Source organism: Bolinopsis microptera, chromosome 6 (genome assembly GCF_026151205.1).
Source record: "Bolinopsis microptera isolate Bmic1 chromosome 6, MBARI_Bmic_1.0, whole genome shotgun sequence".
In the NCBI taxonomy this organism is placed as follows: Eukaryota; Metazoa; Ctenophora; class Tentaculata; order Lobata; family Bolinopsidae; genus Bolinopsis; species Bolinopsis microptera.
The window spans coordinates 787,402-810,533 of NC_087077.1; the positions used below are offsets into that span (position 1 = coordinate 787,402).

General features: G+C 39.8%; 2 protein-coding genes across 12 annotated transcripts in view; one reads left to right on the forward strand and one right to left on the reverse strand.

Annotated features, from left to right (window-relative positions):
* The window catches only part of LOC134816597 (uncharacterized), a 38,554-nt gene extending 35,918 nt beyond the window's left edge, over window positions 1-2,636 (forward strand). For 8 of the 11 annotated variants that reach the window (XM_063825523.1, XM_063825524.1, XM_063825522.1 and 5 more), the window contains exon 7: window positions 132-2,636. The gene's annotated coding sequence lies outside the window, so the exon portion shown is untranslated. The remainder of the gene's footprint in view (window positions 1-131) is intronic. The other 3 variants (XR_010160423.1, XR_010160424.1, XR_010160425.1) reach the window with 1 other exon arrangement.
* On the reverse strand, window positions 2,592-23,109 carry LOC134816596 (1-phosphatidylinositol 4,5-bisphosphate phosphodiesterase gamma plc-3-like). Its single transcript, XM_063825518.1, has 22 exons — window positions 22,788-23,109; window positions 21,927-22,053; window positions 21,609-21,670; window positions 21,349-21,496; window positions 20,849-21,013; window positions 20,563-20,696; window positions 20,308-20,412; window positions 19,926-20,142; window positions 18,310-18,464; window positions 16,583-16,690; window positions 16,344-16,464; window positions 13,505-13,707; window positions 12,910-13,185; window positions 12,058-12,736; window positions 11,797-11,956; window positions 10,131-10,319; window positions 7,949-8,188; window positions 7,677-7,805; window positions 7,430-7,545; window positions 7,119-7,271; window positions 3,816-3,964; window positions 2,592-3,379 (listed from the first exon to the last, which is right to left on the reverse strand). The coding sequence occupies exons 1-22, from the start codon at window positions 22,899-22,901 to the stop codon at window positions 3,173-3,175; spliced, it is 3,957 nt and encodes a 1,318-aa protein (XP_063681588.1). The 5' UTR covers window positions 22,902-23,109; the 3' UTR covers window positions 2,592-3,172.
* Between the last annotated feature and the right edge of the window lie 23 nt (window positions 23,110-23,132).

Consider the following 23,132-nt stretch of genomic DNA (forward strand, 5'->3'; position numbering starts at 1 on the left):
CTAAAATAGATCTATGAAACTTTCCTGCTGACTTTCATTCGACCAAAACCAAAAATAAATGCTGACGCCTGACGGTAGAATTCAAATTACCAAAAAATTTTCAGACATTCGCTAATTTCTTTTTATTTCAGATAAACGAAATCAGTAAATTAACAGTTCAACATGATCTTGTTTAAGAACGAAGCTCCACAGACAAAGACTTCAATTCAGACGACGCAAGGAAGATAAATGAAACTTACGAAAACGATTGACAATTTTTAACCAAAATGAACCATTTTGTTCCTTGATCCGACCGACTGTCAAAATTTTGTTGGGATCAATGGACAAGAGTTGAGAGACGTTAAATTATTAGTTTACTGTAAATATGGCCTAACATATTTTGTTTTTCTTAAATATAGGCACGCATTTTGTATTTCTTATTACCACCCGACTCTTTTAATGTCACTTGGTTGAAAGTTTAATAAATTCCCTTGTCACACTATTTTTGAGTTTTACCCAAGTGGCTCTTTTCGAGCACAGCCACTGCTAAACAGTTGTTTATTTAATTTGTTTATCTTGGTGTGTTCTTGTTTTACCTGTCACGAGTTTAGTTTGGGGCCCGATTAAACGGGACACACACCTCCACGATAAACTAGTCACTAGAATATAAGTTTTTGGAACCTAGTATATGATAATAATGTTACACACACTGTTTATTTTGGACTAAATTAGTCTACAAACGAGATCATGATAAATCTAGTATGAAATTATCTACGATTTGCAGCACACGAGCAAGTGTATCATCTGACACAACCTCCTCATAAAGTGCTGGGGTTCTTCCTTATATATTTCAAGATTCCTTAAATTGCAGACCTCGCCCTCTGAGGCTTGAGAACTGAAATATAAATTGGCATTCCTGGCTCTGAATTTGAAGTAACATTTTCTTTACCTATCCCAGAACCCCACCAAAGACGCAACACTTGTACAGATGTGCTGAAATTAGGAGAAAACTGTTGTTAGAATGCTTGGTTATAATGGTTACATGTTATATAATATGAATTTGTTGATATAATATAATGCCCATTTATGGATAAATATTATTTGGAACCCCTGATGTTACTGCACAGTCCTGATACATCTGATCCTGCAACTTCTCCTAAATTGTACACCTTCTAACTGTACTCCTAATATCTATGAGAAGGATTTTAACTACGTACTTTCTAGAGTTGCTGGACTAGATCAGTGATGTGCGGTCCCTTGAAATATTTGTTTCCCCTCTATGTATGTTAGGCTGAGGAACTGTTTTTTAGGAAACTCGAACGAGATGAAGAGAGTGTAGTCTAATTTGTTCTAGATGTTATCTTGGTGCAGCTATCTATATCCTTTTTTTTTCTTTTCAGCTTTTTGGAGAAAATTTCTGGGCTGAGATAACACGATCTTTCTTAGATTTAGCTGAAGAATTTATCTCAAACTGTCCGCTGAGAGAAAGGTTGATTTGTTAAAATATAATCTCCGGGCTCAAAAAAAGTCATTTTATGTAGATCACGTGACTTATAAAACTTTTACAGATCAGATGCACGGTTTTAATCATAGGTTAAGTTTGTATTTAATTAAATGTCGAAAATGATTTGGTATCATAGCGAGACACAAATCAAAACGTCACAAATTTTGTTTTCTACATAATATTATGTTGTTACATTGTTTTGAAATGTTCAGTCAGTTGACAGTGACACAGGTGAAATTTCGTGGAGCCAATTTTAGTTTTTTAGCCAGTTTTTAGACGAAAGTGGAAGATTTTAAGTCGCGCACGAATGACTCGTCCATCTTTTCGCTGATTATTGGGTTCACTTGTTGAAGTGAGGGCATATGAACGAAAAATAAAGAAGTCTAACTTAAAGTAGTAGGTTATTTGTAACACAAAATGTATTGTTTTGTTTTAGCGAAGTTATCCGTGCAGATTGGAGTAAGTGTAGGACGATGAATGTAAAAGAGAAAACGCAGGAAGTGCAACCTTCTTACCTTTTCCAGCGACATGTACGATCAATCGATAAGTTGATTGACTTTGTAGTTAGTGCATGTAGGGTTCATTTTAAAAAGAAGGTTGTACTTAAATAGAAGTCCGTGTTTTTAGTGGAACACTAGAATGGATAGGATAATTTGACGTGAGACTTGTGGAAAGAGATAACACTTGAATTTGTGTTAAGATCCTTCTTTATTGGACATGTCCCTTTGTGGGCATGCCCAAATATAGACATAATGTGCTGATTCGCATTTCGCAGTGCTCTTTACTGAGGAATTGAACTAGTCATTAAAGGGGATAAAGTTCTTTCTTTCGTGACCGTTACTTTTTGTTCAATTCCTCGGGGTATCAACTGGCACTTCTCATACTTTTCTTGAATCGCCTGTATTTTGGGTCTTGGGAGAATAATGATATGGTTTGACGTCACACCACGCGATTTTTTGTCACATCACGTGTTATTTTGTAACGCCACGTGCTATGACGTCACGTGCTATGACGTCACGTATTTAAGGGTGTCTTAACAAGAGAATAGCATGTCTCACGTGTTTTGTAGCCAAATTGCGATGTTATTACAGAATAAAAGATTATTATTAGTAATTATTGGGGAGCGTGCTTTTCACTCCCCGAATGTTTCAAATGTGTGTTTTACTTTGACAAGAAACTAATTTAGATAAAACGTAATGAGTAATGATAATGGTATTCGATCATGATGGGATGGAATCATTACACATTATATTTCATCAATTAATATTTAAAAATTTTCCCAAAATGTACGCATTATTTTTGCTGTGCGTGATTTTAAAAGAAAAAGATTAATAGCTGAAGATAAATTGAAATGTAAATCATTCACTTTCAGACATAAAGAAAATGTATTGATCGCTGTAAGGTAAAAAGGGTTTGACAGAAAATGTTACAATCTTTTTATATTGCCCACAAACAGTAAGACATGGGCATTGGGCATTTGTACATTCTGGATTTTACAGATACAAGATAGTGCAATAATTAATCAACTCGAGTTTATTACAATTATATAGGGTCCGGTGACGTAAAACTGGCCATTGCTGTAGTCTGAGTCAGAATGTCCAATTTCAAATTTGAGAAATTTTTGAATGTCTTCGCATGATATTAATCAGACTCCAGTAAAATCAGTCGGTATTATTATTAAGCAGTAGCTCACAAGTTTTTATTAAAATGCGAGGAGATAGCCGTTGTGGCACCCATTGGGTTCATAAGAGCGTCAATGAACTTGTCACTGTATTTCAGGTCGAACAGTTCCATAAGGTACCTCTCGAGAGTACACTGTTGGTCTTCAAGGTGCTCTACAGCTGCTTTACGGTACTTTATGTTGGAGTGTATCACTGACGCTAGATCTGTCGCTTTCTGAAAAACGGACGGAGTTAATAGATTTAGAAACCAGGTAACGCAAGAATAGAGCAATCAATTGGGTATTATTATATTGGGTATGCGAAAATTTCTCCATTTTCAACTTCAAGTTTTGAAAATGGACCGGACAATTACCAAATGGTCCCAATTTTGTCCCATTATGAATTATGAGCTTTCCTAGACGGAGACCGAGATTTCACTGTTTTGGGGACCCCAGGCTATAATGTTCATAAAAATATAGAGATTCGGCGGAATGACAGGCTGAGTGCCGACCAGTAATGACAATGTTTTGGCAGAATTTTTCATTACATTTTCAAACATACGCTTTCCTGGATTGAAATGACTACGAGGAAAAGTAATGAGAAAGGTTCTGATGTTAAACTTAAGGGGCAAGGCTAGTAGGTTGCCAGGTTGGTTATAAGTGCAACTATACCTTCTGAAGTTCGCTCTCCCTTTGGTTGTTCTGGTCTAGTCTGTCACAAGTTTCAAATGCCTCCCAGGGCCGTTTGTTTACGTGGACTAGTAGAGCTGCTAACTCCAGCTCTTCACCGTACACGTTGTGCAGGATCACTGATCTGTAGCCTGGATACGGAGAAACAAATTGTTAGCAATCATTTAGAATACGGCCCTAAATATTATATGGTGCAGACAATAGTAACAATGGTTTTTATGCTGATTTAGATTTTAGATCTTGGAGTAAACTAATGCTAAGAAATGCAACTTTATTATCAATACTGCTTAATACTAATAGTCTATGTAATAAGCGCCATGAGCTGGCACAGAATTTGTTGTCTCTGATTTTGATAAATTTGGTATCAAAAGTTACCTCTAAGTGTGAATAATGAAAATTCACCGTGTAGCACGATAACGTCAAGCTGTATGTGGGCTTTTTGTGCATCGCAAGAGTGTACAAAGGACGAAAAATAGGTAATTTATTGCTTAAAATGCCTATAACTCCTAAAATATTGAATTTTTTGAAATAATTCTTACAGGATCGTAATGAACGTAGTCAGACGCAACTTTTAGTACCAAAATTATAATTTTTGAAGCACCAAATTTTTCAAAAATTTGTTCAAAATTTCACACAAGTGGGGACGGCTTTGTGTTCAGATTAAAAATTTTTGAAAATAATTATAATTTTTCTTTAAATCTTAAAATATTAGTACTAAAATTTTCGTCTCGATGAGCTGATTACAATGTTAATTGACGATGTCAATTCATGGCAGCTCGGCGCGGCACAGTAGCGCATCCCGCCGATCTCGCTGTGAGAAGCCTCATTGAGTGCGCGGCGCGGCACAGTAACGCATCGCGCTACAAATTACAATGCCATAATAATTATGTGATAATAACTGAAAATGTGAAAGTTATAGGCCAAAAACTAAAAATTTGCGCGATAAAAGCACGCGCGGCAAACAAGCGCCGTGTAGCATTTTTAGCGAAAATTGCTACACGGCGGATTTATTTTATTCACATTTTTAGACAACTTTTGGTACCAAATTTATCGAAATCGGAGAAAAAAAATTCTGTGCTCGCGCTTGGCGCTTATTACACTGACTATACTACTATAAGCGTTGTGTTCACTTAGTGACTTACTAGTACTACCCCTACAAGTACACGATGGTTGTCATAATATTATTGGGTTTCTTTCGAAGTTTCCGATACATGGCAAAGCCATGCCGCAGGGCTGAGGGCAGACAAATTCCAAGCCCTACATTTTCTGCAAACATGCATTCCACAACACCCCACAAACCTAATTCCTATGCAGCAACTTTCACCTGACATGAATACCTACGTATCATTTTTACTCGTCACGGGTCAGGTCACACCAATTTTACAGGTGAATATCCCGAGACATCAGACACTCCACCATACCAATTACCAATTACCACATGACATACCACTGTACCACATGACATACCACATGACATCGGACTAGCGTCTGAAAACCATTAGGGGTAGGGTCACATGTCTCCCCACAGCTGTTATCAAGCAATCAGTGGTGGAGGGGGTTCCTTACCGGTCCCACGTGGAGCCTGTAATGAGGGTTACGTCACACCACGTGACCGATTAATTACACGTGACCAGACTAACTGCAATCCCTCCCTCTAATGAGACATCTCTAAAGTGAGGGCTGAGGGGCGGTATATAAGGCGGAAGTGAAGGGTGAAGTGCATCATTCAGTTTATCTCTGCCTTTCAACCAATTTCCTTAATTATAATCCCTTACTTACCTTCCCTCTCACGATATGTACGGAGACAGAAAAACGGAGAACTTCACGGATTACTACATGCTGGTGGATCACATCGGATCAGGAGGATACGGAACTGTGTGGACCTGTATCGACCGGGACACTAAACAGAAGTGTGCAGTAAAGATTGTCCCTGATAAAAAGTGCTTGCGGAAGACCTGGTGTCCCAGATTCAACAAGTACGTGCCGGATGAAGTGGCACTGTGGTTGCCTCTCTACCACCCCAACCTAGTGGCTCTTCTGGAGGTGTTTTACGATGAGGACGGCAACTATTGGATGTACGTGATGGACTATGAGAAGGAATACCAGGATCTCTTTACTTACATCGACAAGAACGGACCTCTAACCTCCGCAGCTGCTGGTTTCACCACCCGACAAGTTATCAAGGTAAGCTATCCTTATTTATCCCAGCTTTCAGTGACATCTTGACATCTCTTTAAATATTTCCCAGCCCTTTGATGATTCAATGTGTAATTTCAAATCGAAACTTTCAAATCAAACTCTAAATGCCTCCCTCACCAGGTTGTCCACTACCTTGTCTCCTGCGGTATCGATCATCGGGACATCAAGGACGAAAACATCCTCCTCAACCCCACCACTCTCCAGATCAAGCTGCTCGACTTCGGTTCCGCCAGTAAACTCTCTCCAGACCCCTACACCACCTACCAAGGAACAGACGTCTACCTGCCCCCAGAATACTACCGAGAGAAGAAATACTCCGCTTTCCCTGCTGCTGTCTGGACTATTGGGTGTTTGGTCCACTGCCTCATTGCTGGAGACTGTCCTTTCAACGAGAAAACAGAGATCCGGGACTACGTTGAATTGCAGTGGCTTGATGATGGAGACGATCTCGCAAAGGACTTTATCAACCGGTGTATGAAGAATGACGTTGATCAGAGACTTGATATTGTAAGTCTGTTGACGCATAGGTGGTTTAATGAGCCAGAGATTAATCCTAGTCTATGAGCTGGTTTACTTTTAGATAACATACATTTTCATTCACGTGACTCATTTATTTGTACGATATTTGTCATTTTTGTTTCACAGTATTTTTATCAGATTTATATAACAGCATGTATTTATATACAGATTTATATGACAGTATGTTTTTATCAGATAGCTGATCTGTGCCCAATTTTAACGACATTCGTGCAGTGTGCACAATGCACACTGCACAGCCATGTAAGACTTTCATTTCGATCTCCCCAAATGACTCTAACTCTAACTCTAACTCTAACTCTAACTCTAACTCTAACTCTAACTCTAACTCTAACTCTAACTCTAACTCTAACTCTAACTCTAACTCTAACTCTAACTCTAACTCTAACTCTTACTCTAACTCTAACTCTAACTCTAACTCTAACTCTAACTCTAACTCTAACTCTAACTCTAACTCTAACTCTAACTCTAACTCTAACTCTAACTCTAACTCTAACTCTAACTCTAACTCTAACTCTAACTCTAACTCTAACTCTAACTCTAACTTACCTTCTCTCATGTAGTCTACAGGAACACATCTTTGACCGAGAAGTTCGTTGGAGCTCGAGAAGAGGACGAATTGTAACATTGCTAACTGTGGGAACCCAACCGAAAACTCCATAGTGTTAGAGGGTAGATCCTGATACCATTTGGGAGATACACCTGGGAAGTGGGAAATTGAGAAAGTTAGATCCTGGTATTAATATTAATTAATTAAAATGATTAAGCAGATACTAATATTAATTAATTAAAGGTTAGATCCTGATACTAATATTAATTAATTAAAATGATTAAGCAGTGATTTTATATGCTAAACTCACCAGGTTTTCTGTCAACAGTAGATTTCTTTTGTATATTTTGATCGGGTCCAATACCATGGAGGGTCACACTTACAAAACAGCCTGTCTTGTTCCAGTTCTTCGGGAGGGAAATCAGCCTGAATAGAGTAATTTAATATTAAATGCTTTAGAAAAACAGCGTATAATAAAAATGAAACAGGTAATACCAAAATTTTATTTTGGTTGTGACGTAAAAACATATAGTCAACTGCAGGTTTACTGGGCTGACCTGCCGGTGAGGATATTTATAGTTATCACTTCAGGACCCGCGTCTGTTAAGTAGGTCTTCAGATTGTTAGGATCGTATTGTTCTTTTCGTATGAACGCAGGCTTCATTATATAGCCTCTGCGTTGATTTCTGAGGTAAATTAGGCTGTAAATCGTGAAGAACTTTACAAAAAATCCAATTATTTAATTAAAGTTTAAACACTGTCCAATTTTAACTTTGAATAATTTGTTGTAATTCATAATCGCTGCTGATTCTAGTTGTACACTGCTAACCTAGTGAACATGCCATGGTTGAGCTGCATGGCCAGGTCAGGCGTCTGAAAGTTGAGTGCGACTAGCTGCATTCCATACGCCCACGGCAACATTGGAGAGTAGTTTGAAGAGTCCATCCTCTTCCAACTGGGATACATCCTACCTAGTTGCTGGTCGCAAAACCTGCTCAGGTTCATGTAGTCCACTCTGTTCTTGGCGAACTTATCTATCGTCAGTTCTGTAAACGAGCACATGTGGTACCTGAGATATATCCTTATATAGGAACCACGTGGTAAGACCTCATGTCATGAGGTATGACGTCATGTCACGTGGTGTGACGTAACGTTGGAGGCGGAGCGACTCGTAGTTATCTGTAAGACAGAAAATAATAATATGCCCGAATCAGTTCTAGTGCTATAAAAAGAACGCCTAGCTCACTAACGGTTGCATTAAACTGATTGTAGCGGGAGCGAAGGGTTCTAGTTCTATAAAAAGAACGCCTAGCTCACTAACGGTTGCATTAAACTGATTGTAGCGGGAGCGAAGGGTTCTAGTTCTATAAAAAGAACGCCTAGCTCACTAACGGTTCCATTAAACTGATTGTAGCGGGAGCGAAGGGTTCTAGTTCTATAAAAAGAACGCCTAGCTCACTAACGGTTGCATTAAACTGATTGTAGCGGGAGCGAAGGGTTCTAGTTCTATAAAAAGAACGCCTAGCTCACGTACGGTTGCATTAAACTGATTGTAGCGGGAGCGAAGGGTTCTAGTTCTATAAAAAGAACGCCTAGCTCACATACGGTTGCATTAAACTGATTGTAGCGGGAGCAAAGGGTTCTAGTTCTAGTTCTATAAAAAGAACGCCTAGCTCACATACGGTTGCATTAAACTGATTGTAGCGGGAGCGAAGGGTTCTAGTTCTAGTTCTATAAAAAGAACGCCTAGCTCACATACGGTTGCATTAAACTGATTGTAGCGGGAGCGAAGGGTTCTAGTTCTAGTTCTATAAAAAGAACGCCTAGCTCACATACGGTTGCATTAAACTGATTGTAGCGGGAGCGAAGGGTTCTAGTTCTAGTTCTATAAAAAGAACGCCTAGCTCACATACGGTTGCATTAAACTGATTGTAGCGGGAGCGAAGGGTTCTAGTTCTATAAAGCGAAGGGTTCTACTTACGGTTGCATTAAACTGATTGTAGCTTACTTACGGTTGCATTAAACTGATTGTAGCTTACTTACGGTTGCATTAAACTGATTGTAGCTCACATACGGTTGCATTAAACTGATTGTAGCTCACTTACGGTTGCATTAAACTGATTGTAGCTCACATACGGTTGCATTAAACTGATTGTAGCTCACATACGGCTGCATTAAACTGATTGTAGCTCACTTACGGTTGCATTAAACTGATTGTAGCTCACTTACGGTTGCATTAAACTGATTGTAGCTCACATACGGCTGCATTAAACTGATTGTAGCAGCACTTACGGTTGCATTAAACTGATTGTAGCTCACATACGGCTGCATTAAACTGATTGTAGCTCACATACGGCTGCATTAAACTGATTGTAGCTCACTTACGGTTGCATTAAACTGATTGTAGCTCACATACGGCTGCATTAAACTGATTGTAGCTCACATACGGTTGCATTAAACTGATTGTAGCGGGAGCGAAGGGTTCTAGTTCTATAAAGCGAAGGGTTCTACTTACGGTTGCATTAAACTGATTGTAGCTTACTTACGGTTGCATTAAACTGATTGTAGCTTACTTACGGTTGCATTAAACTGATTGTAGCTCACATACGGTTGCATTAAACTGATTGTAGCTCACTTACGGTTGCATTAAACTGATTGTAGCTCACATACGGTTGCATTAAACTGATTGTAGCTCACATACGGCTGCATTAAACTAATTGTAGCTCACTTACGGTTGCATTAAACTGATTGTAGCTCACATACGGCTGCATTAAACTGATTGTAGCTCACATACGGCTGCATTAAACTGATTGTAGCTCACTTACGGTTGCATTAAACTGATTGTAGCTCACTTACGGTTGCATTAAACTGATTGTAGCTCACATACGGCTGCATTAAACTGATTGTAGCTCACATACGGCTGCATTAAACTGATTGTAGCTCACTTACGGTTGCATTAAACTGATTGTAGCTCACTTACGGTTGCATTAAACTGATTGTAGCTCACTTACGGTTGCATTAAACTGATTGTAGCGGGAGCGAAGGGTTTGGGTACTTTAACAGCCTGGCAGTAGATCACCAGATCAGAAAGTTCCTTGCTAAGCCCCATCTTCGCAGCATCATGACCTCCGCCGGCTGTGAGGGTAGCTGCTTCCGTGAATACTTTAGCGAACTGGTGGACTTCCAAATTAGAGGTGAACCTGTGATGGATTCATGTGTTCAGACATGTCAATACTATTACTAATAGTTAAGGGGGGGGGGGGCCAATGGATATTTTTTTGTGAAACTTGATTTCGAGATAGCAGTTGACCAACAAACTAGGACCAGTGACCGAACTTTTGAGGGGGTCCCTGACCCTAACCGCCAAACGGTGCCTGCGGGGCAGCCACGCCCATATTTGGTCCAAATTAGGCCCAATTTAGCCAAATACCCTGAACATGCCCAAAACCCAAATTTTAGGTGCTCTACTTGTAGCTAGTGGTCTCCTGAACTCGTATATGAAATTTCATCAAGATTGGACAAAAAATAACTGAGTTATGAGCCAAAAACCATATGCCCATATTTGGGCATACGCACCAAATTTGGTAGATTTCGTCCCATAAATTGGTCAAATATCAATATTTTTCACTGAAACTTACTTTATATGAAAGGTAAGCCTAAACTACATATTCTCTGTAAGTTATAGCTTTATATCTGTTTAAATGTGGATACTAAGGCGAAAAGACCACAAAAAATGAACTAAATTGCCCATATCTTGGTTCGCGATATTCGCGGAATTGATCTCATTAAAATTGTAACAACTCAATCAGTTTTCAAAATTTGTCCATGAAATTTTCGGAATCGACTCGAAATCGCATTTCCACCTTAGTTTGAGAACAGATTTTTAATTTAGGCCTCCAAAAAAATTTGGCGGCCAAATTCCAAAATTTTCCCGGAGAAATTCAGAATTTGGCCGCCAAATTTTTTTTGAGGCCTTAATCAAAAATCTGTTCTCAAACTAAGGTGGAAATGCGATTTCGAGTCGATTCCGAAAATTTCATGGACAAATTTTGAAAACTGATTGAGTTGTTACAATTTTAATGAGATCAATTCCGCGAATATCGCGAACCAAGATATGGGCAATTTAGTTCATTTTTTGTGGTCTTTTCGCCTTAGTATCCACATTTAAACAGATATAAAGCTATAACTTACAGAGAATATGTAGTTTAGGCTTACCTTTCATATAAAGTAAGTTTCAGTGAATAATATTGATATTTGACCAATTTATGGGACGAAATCTACCAAATTTGGTGCGTATGCCCAAATATGGGCATATGGTTTTTGGCTCATAACTCAGTCATTTTATGTCCAATCTTGATGAAATTTCATATACGAGTTCAGGAGACCACTAGCTACAAGTAGAGTACCTAAAATTTGGGTTTTGGGCATGTTCAGAGTATTTGGCTAAATTGGGCCTAATTTGGACCAAATATGGGCGTGGCTGCCCCGCGGGCACCGTTTGGCGGTTGGGGTCCGGGACCCCCTCAAAAGTTCGGTCACTGGTCTTAGTTTGTTGGTCAACTGCTATCTCGAAATCAAGTTTCACAAAAAAATATCCATTGGCCCCCCCCCCCTTAATGGTTGTGTCAGGTTATTACAATTTTCCTGTTTGTCCGCAATCTTTCTATATTTACTCACTTCATGGTAATCTTTGAGATTGGAGTTGTGAAACTGAAGAATTCCGAATTGGTACTCATAATGGGGACTTGCTTCTCTATTAGTATTTTGGTTTTGAGCTGGTTTCCGAAGGGAGTTCCGTCTTTGACAACGCTCGTGATCTCTACTGGTACATGCAGACCTGGAATGAGTCAATTTGGTATCCTGTTGACATCTAAAAATCATTGTTGATTGTTATACATAACTTGTTCTGAGCTCATAGACTGCCTCACTTTATTTTACCTTTCCTTGTCCCGAAATCTGCCTCATAGAAATCCTTAGGCGGATCACTGTCGACACGTATCTTCAGAGCGTTATGAAACTTGAACCCCTTCAACAACAAGAACTTCAAATTCAGGGCAGGGTCGTCATACGGGTAGGCCTCATTCAGCTCCACAGTAAGACCATCCGCATTGGTACTAACATGAGTTTCTAGTCCATCTTTACATACCATCGTCAGCTTCACAGATCCTTCACTAGTTATGGGATTTTTAGTGAAGTGTTCCACCAAGTGATTCACGCTCCAGAACTTCAGGTTTTGGTTTATCTTGACGAACGGTCCTATCTCTCTAGCAGTCAAGTGCTGTACCACGAGATCATTTGCGTCTTTCGGCATTAGAAATGACACTGTAAACCCTATTTTAGTGTTCTTATCCATTCTGTTTCTGATGAGGAATTTGCCTGTCATCAAAGTTGGGGTCAAAAGGAGTTTCTGGGCTGTGTCCCTGTCCATGTCACCCTTGTACCAGAGCTTGTTGGTGTAATGCTCCGAGTTTGGGATGGGGTATTTGAAGTAGGCTGACTGGGGTAAGTCTTGTCGCACATGGTAGAAGTTGATGAAGTCAGGGACGCTGTTGAACTTTTCGGAGGGATCCAGGAAGAATTGAAGACGTTGTGTCAGAATGTTTATCTCACTTTTCACCTGAAGGTAAAATGAATGATTAGGTGTAAAAATCTTGCAGATGTGTACATATTTGTTTTGACCAATTAATACTGATACTGTTTTTTATGTATAATTTTTAATTATCTGTAGTTTTGAAGACATTAAAATTAAGAGGAACAGATAAAAATGAAAACATCTTAATAAAAACTCACCTTGACATGTTTGACGGCGTTTCCCACCCAGATAGTAACCACAATGTTATAAAGTCCTGTCAGTGGTGTCCCACTCCTCCTCACAAGGAACGAACCTATCGCTTCATTCTGATCAATACCACAGTTAACGTAACGAGAAAGGATAAAGTCCTTAACAACTTCCTCCGAGGTATCCCGACTGATAGAACCAAAGTACCAGGCGTTACAACCGTGCAATCTCATCTCCTTGCTTTGAGATAGACGGTCACGTTCTTCTTTTATATGGAGGGAATTTCCCTGAAGTACAATAGTATCATATTTGGGATTATATTTGAAGTGATTGGTTACCTGGTTACACCGTTACCTGGTTACACCGTTACCTGGTTATACCGTTACCTGGTTACACCGTTACCTGGTTACACCGTTACCTGGTTACACCGTTACCTGGTTACACCGTTACCTGGTTACACCGTTACCTGGTTACCTGGTTTCCTGGTAAGTTACAAATACCTCGGTAATCTGGTTACTTCCTTACCTACTTACCTGGTTACTTCCTTACCTGGTTACCTACCCGGAGAATTTATAGTTATTTGGTTAGAGCCTCATTAGTCATTACCTGGACAGCTATCTGACAGTAACTGTAAAGTTCCCCGTCAATATCGTCGTTAATGTAAACAGAGAATTTCTTCATCTCCTTGGACTCAGCCGGTCCTTCAGTCTGGATTTCGTTTAAAGTGGAGTACGCTGAATCGTTCTGAAACAACTCCTCGTCATTCTCGTCTGGTTCGTCCGAGTCGTCGTCCTCGTCTTCTATCGAGTCTGAGGGGAGAATTAGTGAGTTAAAGTGAGTCTGAGGGGAGAATTAGTGAGTTTCAATGAGTCTGAAAAGAGTGTTCACGCGTATGATAACTTGATTCCCGCGGCCGCACTATATAGTGACAACACTATATAATGACGCAGTATCTGTGTACAACTTGCAAACATAGCAGTATACCATGTCATGCGTGAGCAAGTCTATTCAGACACGGAACTAATGGAACTTGTAAAATCGGTCAAGAGATACATAGACGACGGCTGTGGAGTATTCCATGGTACGAAAAGACAGTTTTCAAAATTCATCGCGACTGTCAATACAAGGCTAGCAGAACTTGGCCTCCACATTGATGAGAACATCATAGAAGATAACAATGTTTATGTGGCGTTCTTAGACATAAAATTTTGTTTCGACACCGCAGGTGATCTTCAGACAGACCTTCATGTTAAAGAGACTGATGCTCGCTCCTACCTGTACTTCGGTTCCCACCACCCGAACCATACATTCAGCAGCATAGTCTATAGTGCATGCCTGAGACTCCGGCGAATCATCAATGATAACGACAGACTCCGAAAACAAATTGATGAATTAAAAACCTTTTTCTTCCAATCCAACTACCCTAAAACTATGGTAGATTTTTTTATCAAGACACTTATTTTACTTCGGAGTATTCCAACAGCCACATTGTTACACAAGTGCAACCAGCCAATTACAGGAAGCCGAAGGATTTGTTTTTAGCCAGTGACGGTTAAGGTAGTGTGTACCATACTTTCTTCGTCCGAGACTTTGCTGCAATGTGCAGCTCCTCATTTAACCCTCACACCCGATTTCTCGAGTATTCGGCTGAGTAGACCGGGGGGCTGCATAGACCACTCAGGATCCTTAGCTGAACGTCAACGACGCTCACCCCACGACCAGGCAGACAGTGGGATTTGAACCCGCAACTTCACGATTGAAAAGCTGGCGTTCTAACCAACTGCGCTACCTGGCTTTGAAAGATGCCTAAAACCACTGGACAACTCAAACAGCAGTGTCCTGGTCCCAAAGTCTCCAGAACCAGCAGTCCGCGTTATTTCAACATTTGGCAGCGATCAAGAGTTAGTAGAATCGGTAAAAAGATTGGAACCAGAACTCAGTAGAACCAGGAGCTTCTCAGGATTATCTGGTTCCCATACAAGTGGAAACACCCCAGGCTCCCCAATATCATCTAGAGCCGGTACATCACGCCCTATCTTCAAATTCGTCAGACGTACTGGAACATCATTTAGAAGGAAGTTAGTCAAAGCAAAACAGTTTGCGGATGACTTAACCCAACCTCACACAAGACCATGTGGGGGCAGACACTGCGGTACCTGTAACATCATATCTCCACATCCATCAATAACAGTCAATGGACAGCGAGCCAAAGCAGTGTCTGGTACATGTGTCAGCTACAATGTTGTATACATCTTCAGTTGCCAACTTTGTAATATGTGTTATGTAGGAAGAACGGTGCAGCCCCTAAGGGCACGAGTAAACGAACATCGCGCCCATTACTACAAACTCATTTCGGACAATACATTTGTCCCTGAAGAAAACGACGACGGATTCAGCTTGGGTAAACACCTTGTAGAAGTTCATAACATGAAACAACGTGACAATTTCAACCAGGCTTATAAAGTGTCAATTCTCAGTAATAGTAGCCCAAGAACTCTAGAAGTGGATGAACACCGTTATATTCAGAAACTAAGAACTATACGTCCATTGGGGCTCAATGCCGTGGACCCGTTTGGGATTCCATTATTGGATTTATCTTAAAGGTTTTCCATTGCATTGGGGCACAAAAGTTATGTTTTTAAAAATATTCATAGGTATCGTTTTTAGTTGTGTCATTTCATTCCCAATGTTACACTTTGTAGGAACTGATATTAACCGAGTTTCTGATTCAGGATGTTACTGAAGATAGTAATGAAAATGTTTTAACACCTCAGTACTGTGTTTTACTACAGCTCAACCTGCTCAGTCTGACTATTTGGGAATTTAAACTTATGACATGTCACTATATGGTGCTGTCATTATAAAGTGCTTGTCATTATATAGTGTTGTCACTATATAGTGCGATTACCGATAACTTACCTAAGACTCAAGACTGCATTGTTACTAACTGTTACCAAACAGATTGGGAGAAGTGAGGGTCATGCAAATAAAGAAATTTTGTTGACTACATGTAAATGGGATTGCATCCCACGCCATTTCCCGAGAATATATAAATAAGAACATTCCAAACTCTATAGAGACCTTTTCAAAAAGAATTGTGATGAATTCTAGGTCCATACTAGGAAAACTGGGTTACCTAAACGATTGAGATTGATAGATACATAATTAGATCCTGTAGTATCGGCATCACTGTCGCCTCCTTTCTCTATGAAATGGGGATTTTAAGAAGACTGTTCAAGCTTATATTTCTTTTCGAACTCAATAAGACTGCCCAAAGTTTTTGTTCCTTTTGGACAACTTGTTATTTATGGTCTTGGCCTTACTTTATCATGCAAAGTGTTGTAAAATAAATTTGAGTTTGAGGAATACTCTGAGTTGCTGCAAGTTTCGGTAATTTCTGAATTATCAGATTGAATTATCAGATTTTTATGGCAATTTTACTTACTTTCCTGGATCTTTTTGTTTTTTACAAGTATTTTCTTTTTCAGAGCATCTGGTGATGGCAAGCCCGGATCTTCAGGAGAAATGTCGATGGAAACCAGCTTGTTTTTGAAAACATGTTTCATCTGAAAATTTCCTAGTATGTATCATTAAATATGGTGGCAATCCAAAAATTAAAAAAACTTGCAAAAAATCTCTGAATTGTCAGTTTATAGAACTAACCATGCTATTTATAGAACTTACCATGCTAGCTGCCACGATCTGCTGCTCGATACAGAGATGGTTTTCAATAGAGAGGATGATGGGATAATCTGAAGTAACAAAAGCGAATCTGTTAATCGCTTTTAACACCTGAAAGTGAGAGAGTGATGAGAGACTAAAAAGTAAAGTTAAAGGATATCCTGATTATTGGACTATAGCTCTGTTTTGATTCAACTTCATCTTGCTTAATCAAAAACATATCAATAACACACATATTTGAAACTTTATAGGTCTAAAACCGTCGTTTTTTCGACCCTATGATCACATGACACGTGGTATGACGACACATGACACATGGTATGACGTCACATGACACGTGGTATGACGTCACGTGACACGTGGTATGACGTCACGTGACACGTGGTATGACGTCACGTGACACGTGGTATGACGTCACGTGACACGTGGTATGACGTCACATGACACGTGGTATGACGTCACGTGACACGTGGTATGACGTCACGTGACACGTGGTATGACGTCACGTGACACGTGGTATGGCGTCACGTGACACGTGGTATGACGTCACGTGACACGTGGTATGGCGTCACATGACACGTGGTATGATGTCACGTGATACGTGGTATGACGTCACGTGACACGTGGTATGACGTCACATGACACGTGGTATGACGTCACGTGACACGTGGTATGACGTCACGTGATACGTGGTATGACGTCACGTGACACGTGGTATGACGACACGTGACACGTGGTATGACGTCACATGACACGTGGTATGATGTCACGTGACACGTTGTATGACGTCACGTGACACATGGTATGACGTCACGTGATACGTGGTATGACGTCACATGACACGTGGTATGATGTCACGTGACACGTTGTATGACGTCACGTGACACATGGTATGACGTCACGTGATACGTGGTATGACGTCACGTGACACGTGGTATGATGTCACGTGACACGTGGTATGACGTCACGTGACACGTGGTATGACGTCACGTGACACGTGGTATGACGTCACGTGACACGTGGTATGACGTCACGTGATACGTGGTATGACGTCACGTGACACGTTGTATGACGTCACGTGATACGTGGTATGACGACACGTGTCACGTGGTATGACGTCACGTGACACGTTGTATGACGTCACGTGACACATGGTATGACGACACGTGACACATGGTATGACGTCACATGACACGTGGTATGACGTCACGTGACACATGGTATGACGACACGTGACACGTGGTATGACGTCACGTGACACGTGGTATGACGTCACGTGACACGTGGTATGACGTCACGTGACACGTGGTATGACGTCACGTGACACGTGGTATGACGTCACGTGACACGTGGTATGACGTCACGTGACACGTGGTATGACGTCACGTGACACGTGGTATGACGTCACGTGACACGTGGTATGACGTCACGTGACACGTGGTATGACGTCACGTGACAGGTGGTATGACGTCACGTGATACGTGGTATGACGTCACGTGACACGTGGTATGATGTCACGTGACACGTGGTATGATGTCACGTGACACGTGGTATGACGTCACGTGATACGTGGTATGACGTCACGTGACACGTTGTATGACGTCACGTGATACGTGGTATGACGACACGTGTCACGTGGTATGACGTCTCGTGACACGTTGTATGACGTCACGTGACACGTGGTATGACGTCACGTGACACGTTGTATGACGTCACGTGACACAACTCACGTCGAAGAGTTTGATCTTGGTGCACCACGTGTTTTGATGCCACACTATAGGATCGTTGTTAGGACCGTCTATACAGTCGAGTTCTATACAGCGACATCCTTGTAACAAGGTTCTGATATACGCCTCCACTGAGCTGGCCCCTGTTAGCTGATGTCCTGGTATGTTAGGGTTAGGGGTATTTCCTTATATGGGTCGCACGTGTTGAGATGTCATGTGGTTTGCTACATTGCGTGACCACAAACGTGCAGAAATTACTGGAATTCCACCAGATTTTAACCGCTTTAAACGCTTAGTTTTTTGTTGCTAGATCCCAACAATTCAACAAAACCTTCAGTGCTAAGTTAACTGTTTAACTGTAGCGCTGTTCTATATTACATGTATTTTATAATGAATAAAGTATGTTTATATTGCTCCTTCCTGACACCAGCCTGTAATGTTTTCTCATACTATTTATTCCAAAATTCAAATAAATTTTACATCAATGTATTACCATCGTATTATTTTTAATGTTATTATTAATTATTATCATAGCATTTGTGTCCAGGAAACGAAGGAACTTGTGGTCAATACATTACTTATTATATCATATTATAACTAAATTACCTCACTCCTCCACGAAGGGGTGTTAGTGTACTTTTGTAACTTTATTGTACTTCTCAAGTATTAATACTTAATTTTTATGTTTTTCTTGCATATACAGTATACATATTTAATCTTAAATTATCATTTTAGTGGAACTATGTAAAAGGGGATCGTTGCTAGCGTTAAAACTGTTTTAACCCTGCCATAGTCAGTTGAAAGTCTGATAGCATATGTTCCGTTTGATTTGACCAAACTAATGCCTTTCATTGCTTTATAATAGTGCTAGTAAAATACCACTTGAAATCCGATTGTGAAACGCTCGGGTTGCTAGATAATTAGACAACTCCTGGCTAAAATATGACTTTATATTGTTTCTGGATGCGGAACTGACTCTTCCACATTCGTAAATTGCTAATTAATATTTAGAAGAATACACACTTAAACAGTTGATATGTTCGATGGAAATTGGAGTTTGACATCTGTTGCCGACAGTCTTAACGAGATTTAACCAGCATCTAATAAACATTTTTACAGTTACCAAAGCTTGCTTTTAAATACTTGATTTATATTTTGTTTCTAATCATTACCGAGCGTGCTAAATCAATTTACACTCGATTTTCGAGATTTCTGAAAGGACCCCCGACAGTTGAAACCAACTTGAATCGATGTATTTTCGGACGCTGATTATGAATCAACCCCCATGACATAGGGTTAAAATGCTCCCCTAGCAAGATATTGGCGATCGTTAGGGTTAGGGTTTCAGCATATGCTTTTTTAAGGGATTGGGTTAGGGTTAGGGTTGGGATCAGATTAGAGGGTTAGGGTTTCGAATAGTCGTTCAGGGCCACCTAGAGAACGGGTTGAAAAAGTCACGTGACATTCGAGTGTAGAGTGATAAATCATCATCCAATCATTACGCTTGATATTACCGCCTTTGTGATTTATATCATTCTTAACCACTTTTCGTTCACAAACCCATAAACATTTTAACTTCCCCACAAAACCGACTAACGAGAGTCTTTCCTTTTACTCACCCATAAGGTAGGTGTTGTGAGAGGAATTAATCCAATAGTAGTTTAGCGAGTAAACCATGTTGTCACTTTTCTTTATGTCGAATATATCGTTCTCTCTTGAGAACAACATTGTGTAGAAATCTCTGATTGGAACTTTAGACTCCTTTTTACTGACCTTCTTGCCGGTTACCCTCTTGCTCATCACGAATGTACGTTTCTCGGTGGAGATTTCTTGCTTCTGAAGGTTTTTAATGTCGTCTAAAGTTGCAAATATCATGTTGTTGTAGAAACCTAAAGTAAGTTATTGTCTGCCTATTGTTATGATTACCACTCATTAGGTTTTCTTGAATTTGCTAACATTTATCAAGTTTTTTAACTGTTCGTTTTGATAAGTAAAGGTTACCTGAATCCTTTTGCAAAACTTGTTGAACTGGTCAACGCTAAGTCCATGTTTTCCGTAGTTGTACCCTTCCAGAATAACTTTACCTAGAAGCCATGTTTCGAGCATCTGGGGAACAATGTTGGCGGTCTATGTCATTGACTTTCACAAGTGAAAGGACTTTCAATGCAAACTATAAATACGGTCTTTCTGGCCCTACTGTCATAATCACTACCAAATCAAGTCTTGAAGTACATGTATAAACATTCAGCAACTCACAAAAGCATGGAAGAATTCTTGGAGCTGCTTGAGGTTCATAGTATTTGCAGAAGTGTTAGAAAACTCCTGCCACCAATCTTTGTACTTTTCAGGCAGGTTGATGTTCAGGTAATCAGATAGTATGAGCTTGAAATCTAGTTAATATATTTAAATGTAAGCGGGAATATTAATTTTGAATGAAAGAAAGAAAGCGCTCGTTATATGTTATAGGATACTCCCTTCAAAGCGAACAAAAATCTAAATCTCATCTGAACAGTAAGACATCAACCCAAAACAAAATGTTCACCTCTGAAATGGAAGTCTTGGTTCCGGTCCGTGTCACCCAAAGCCTCAACCATTTTTCTGTGGACCCATCTGTCGTACCGAACATGTGTCGCAAACTTACCCACATTCTCGTCACTATTGAGACTGAATATGAGTTCCTTGAGGGACTCCAGGTCGTTTGGTAGTGCTGAACAGGAGAGAGTGTGATTAATGGTAGTAGTGTAAAAACTAGCGGTGATTAATTGTTAGTAGCAGATACTGGGTACTCTCCTTAAAGAACAGAAAGTGATAAGTCAACCTGACAATTAGAGAAAGTGAAAGTAAAAAGAAGTCGACCTGACAGGAAAAGAACCAATAGTGAAAGTGAAAGTGAAAGTGAAAGTGAAAGTGAAAGTGAAAGTGAAAGTGAAAGTGAAAGTGAAAGTGAAAGTGAAAGTGAAAGTGAAAGTGAAAGTGAAAGTGGAAGTGAAAGTGAAAGTGAAAGTGAAAGTGAAAGTGAAAGTGAAAGTGAAAGAAATCAACCTGATATGTAAAGAACAGAAAGCTCGAACGTGTTCCCATATCTGATTTCGGCAAGTTTGTGTCCCTCTTGAAGCTTGATATAAGAGGCGTTACCTCCAAAACTGTCAATCTCGTTCTCTCTTAGATGAGGATATCCCATGATCTCGTCCTAAAAGAGTCTGGGTTGTTTTTGGCCGAGATATTATGGCGAAAAACTATTGATAGAAATACGTACAATTAAGACACTGAACATCGCATTTTGGATAAATCCATAAACTCACCGGTGTTGGTTCTTTTCTTTGGACCTCCTGAATGTCCACATGTTTAATTGAGGAGTATTCAACTGAAGTGTAAAAACTTAGATTTTATTTAGCGTTTTTTAATGTTATATCATTCGTTACATAAGCACTAAAATTGATAATGCTATAGGCGTTCATGGCTTTATTGGAGGCTGGAGCCATTTCATGATCATGGTGACAATAGATTTATTCATTTAATTCATTGGTAGAAAGGAAATCGCTGAGGAGAGTTTTACTTATTATGCCATTGGACCCATCTCGACACAAACTTTTAATTTTAAGTGAATTCCGTTATCTTACTGTAGATAGGGTTGAGATCGTTGCGAGAAAGTCGTAGAGCGAATCTGAGAAGGTCGTGGTCGAAGTCGAGGTAGCAAGGATCTGATCTAGAGTTGACACCAGTAACTCGGTACCTGGTCACTGTGATCTGTGACAGGGTTATCAGTTTTAATTTTATCTATCGTCACTTCTTCTCTTCAAATTGTCCTCGCCTGTCAACGTGTAACCTTGATTTCGAACCAACTTCAGTTTTCACACTTACTAAATTAGTACTGACCCCTAATTAATACTTAACCCTAGTCCTAGACTGTATTCTTCTATGGTCATAGCATTAGCAGTGATTCCATGTTAAGTATCCATATGATATAGATTTTGAGTAAAAGAACATCAAATTAGGTATGATAACGTGATTCACCTAATATAAATCAGTGATTCGCCTATAAAAGCCATAATCTGTAAAAGTGCAATCGTTGGGATCATTAGAATACTTATCTACTAACTACTCACCACAGATTTTGAGGATCATGATTTCCAATTTGATTACCTTTATATCCGAAGAATGTACATTCTTCGGACCAGTTATTGGAATTTTGATCTCAGTCAAAACAATTCAAATTAAATAACAAGACAGCCGAAAATTAACCTCAATTATTACTCAATCTTAGTTTTTGACTATTTCCAGTACATTTCACTGAGCATTCACTTCAAGATTCTAGTCGTGCTCAAGGTTGAGTCTAGTCCGAGTGTGAGTTTTTACTTTGAGGTTCGTACTCGAGTTTTATGAATACCAAATTTGAATCTCAGGAAAACTTGAATAAAATAAACACGTATGTACTCCGCAAAAGTAGTAGCATAGAAATGTAAAAATAAGGTGGTACATACAGAGAAAAGAGGTGGAAAGTTTCCGGCCCAGGTCTTTGGTCGTGTCTCAGGTGGGACGTCTGGCCGAGCAGACCGGAAAAGAGGGGTCGAGTCTGTGTGGTTCAGACGACGCATCACGTGTCAAAATGCCACAACGTCACGTGTAAAACTGTCACAACGTCACGTGTAAAACTGTCACAACGTCACGTGTAAAACTGTCACAACGTCACGTGTAAAACTGTCACAACGTCACGTGTAAAACTGTCACAACGCTTCACTATTGATCAGATTTAGAGCCAAGAAAAGAAAAGAAAGTTACATCGAGACTTTCATTTTCATTTCTTGGAAGTTGTGAAATTGTAAATG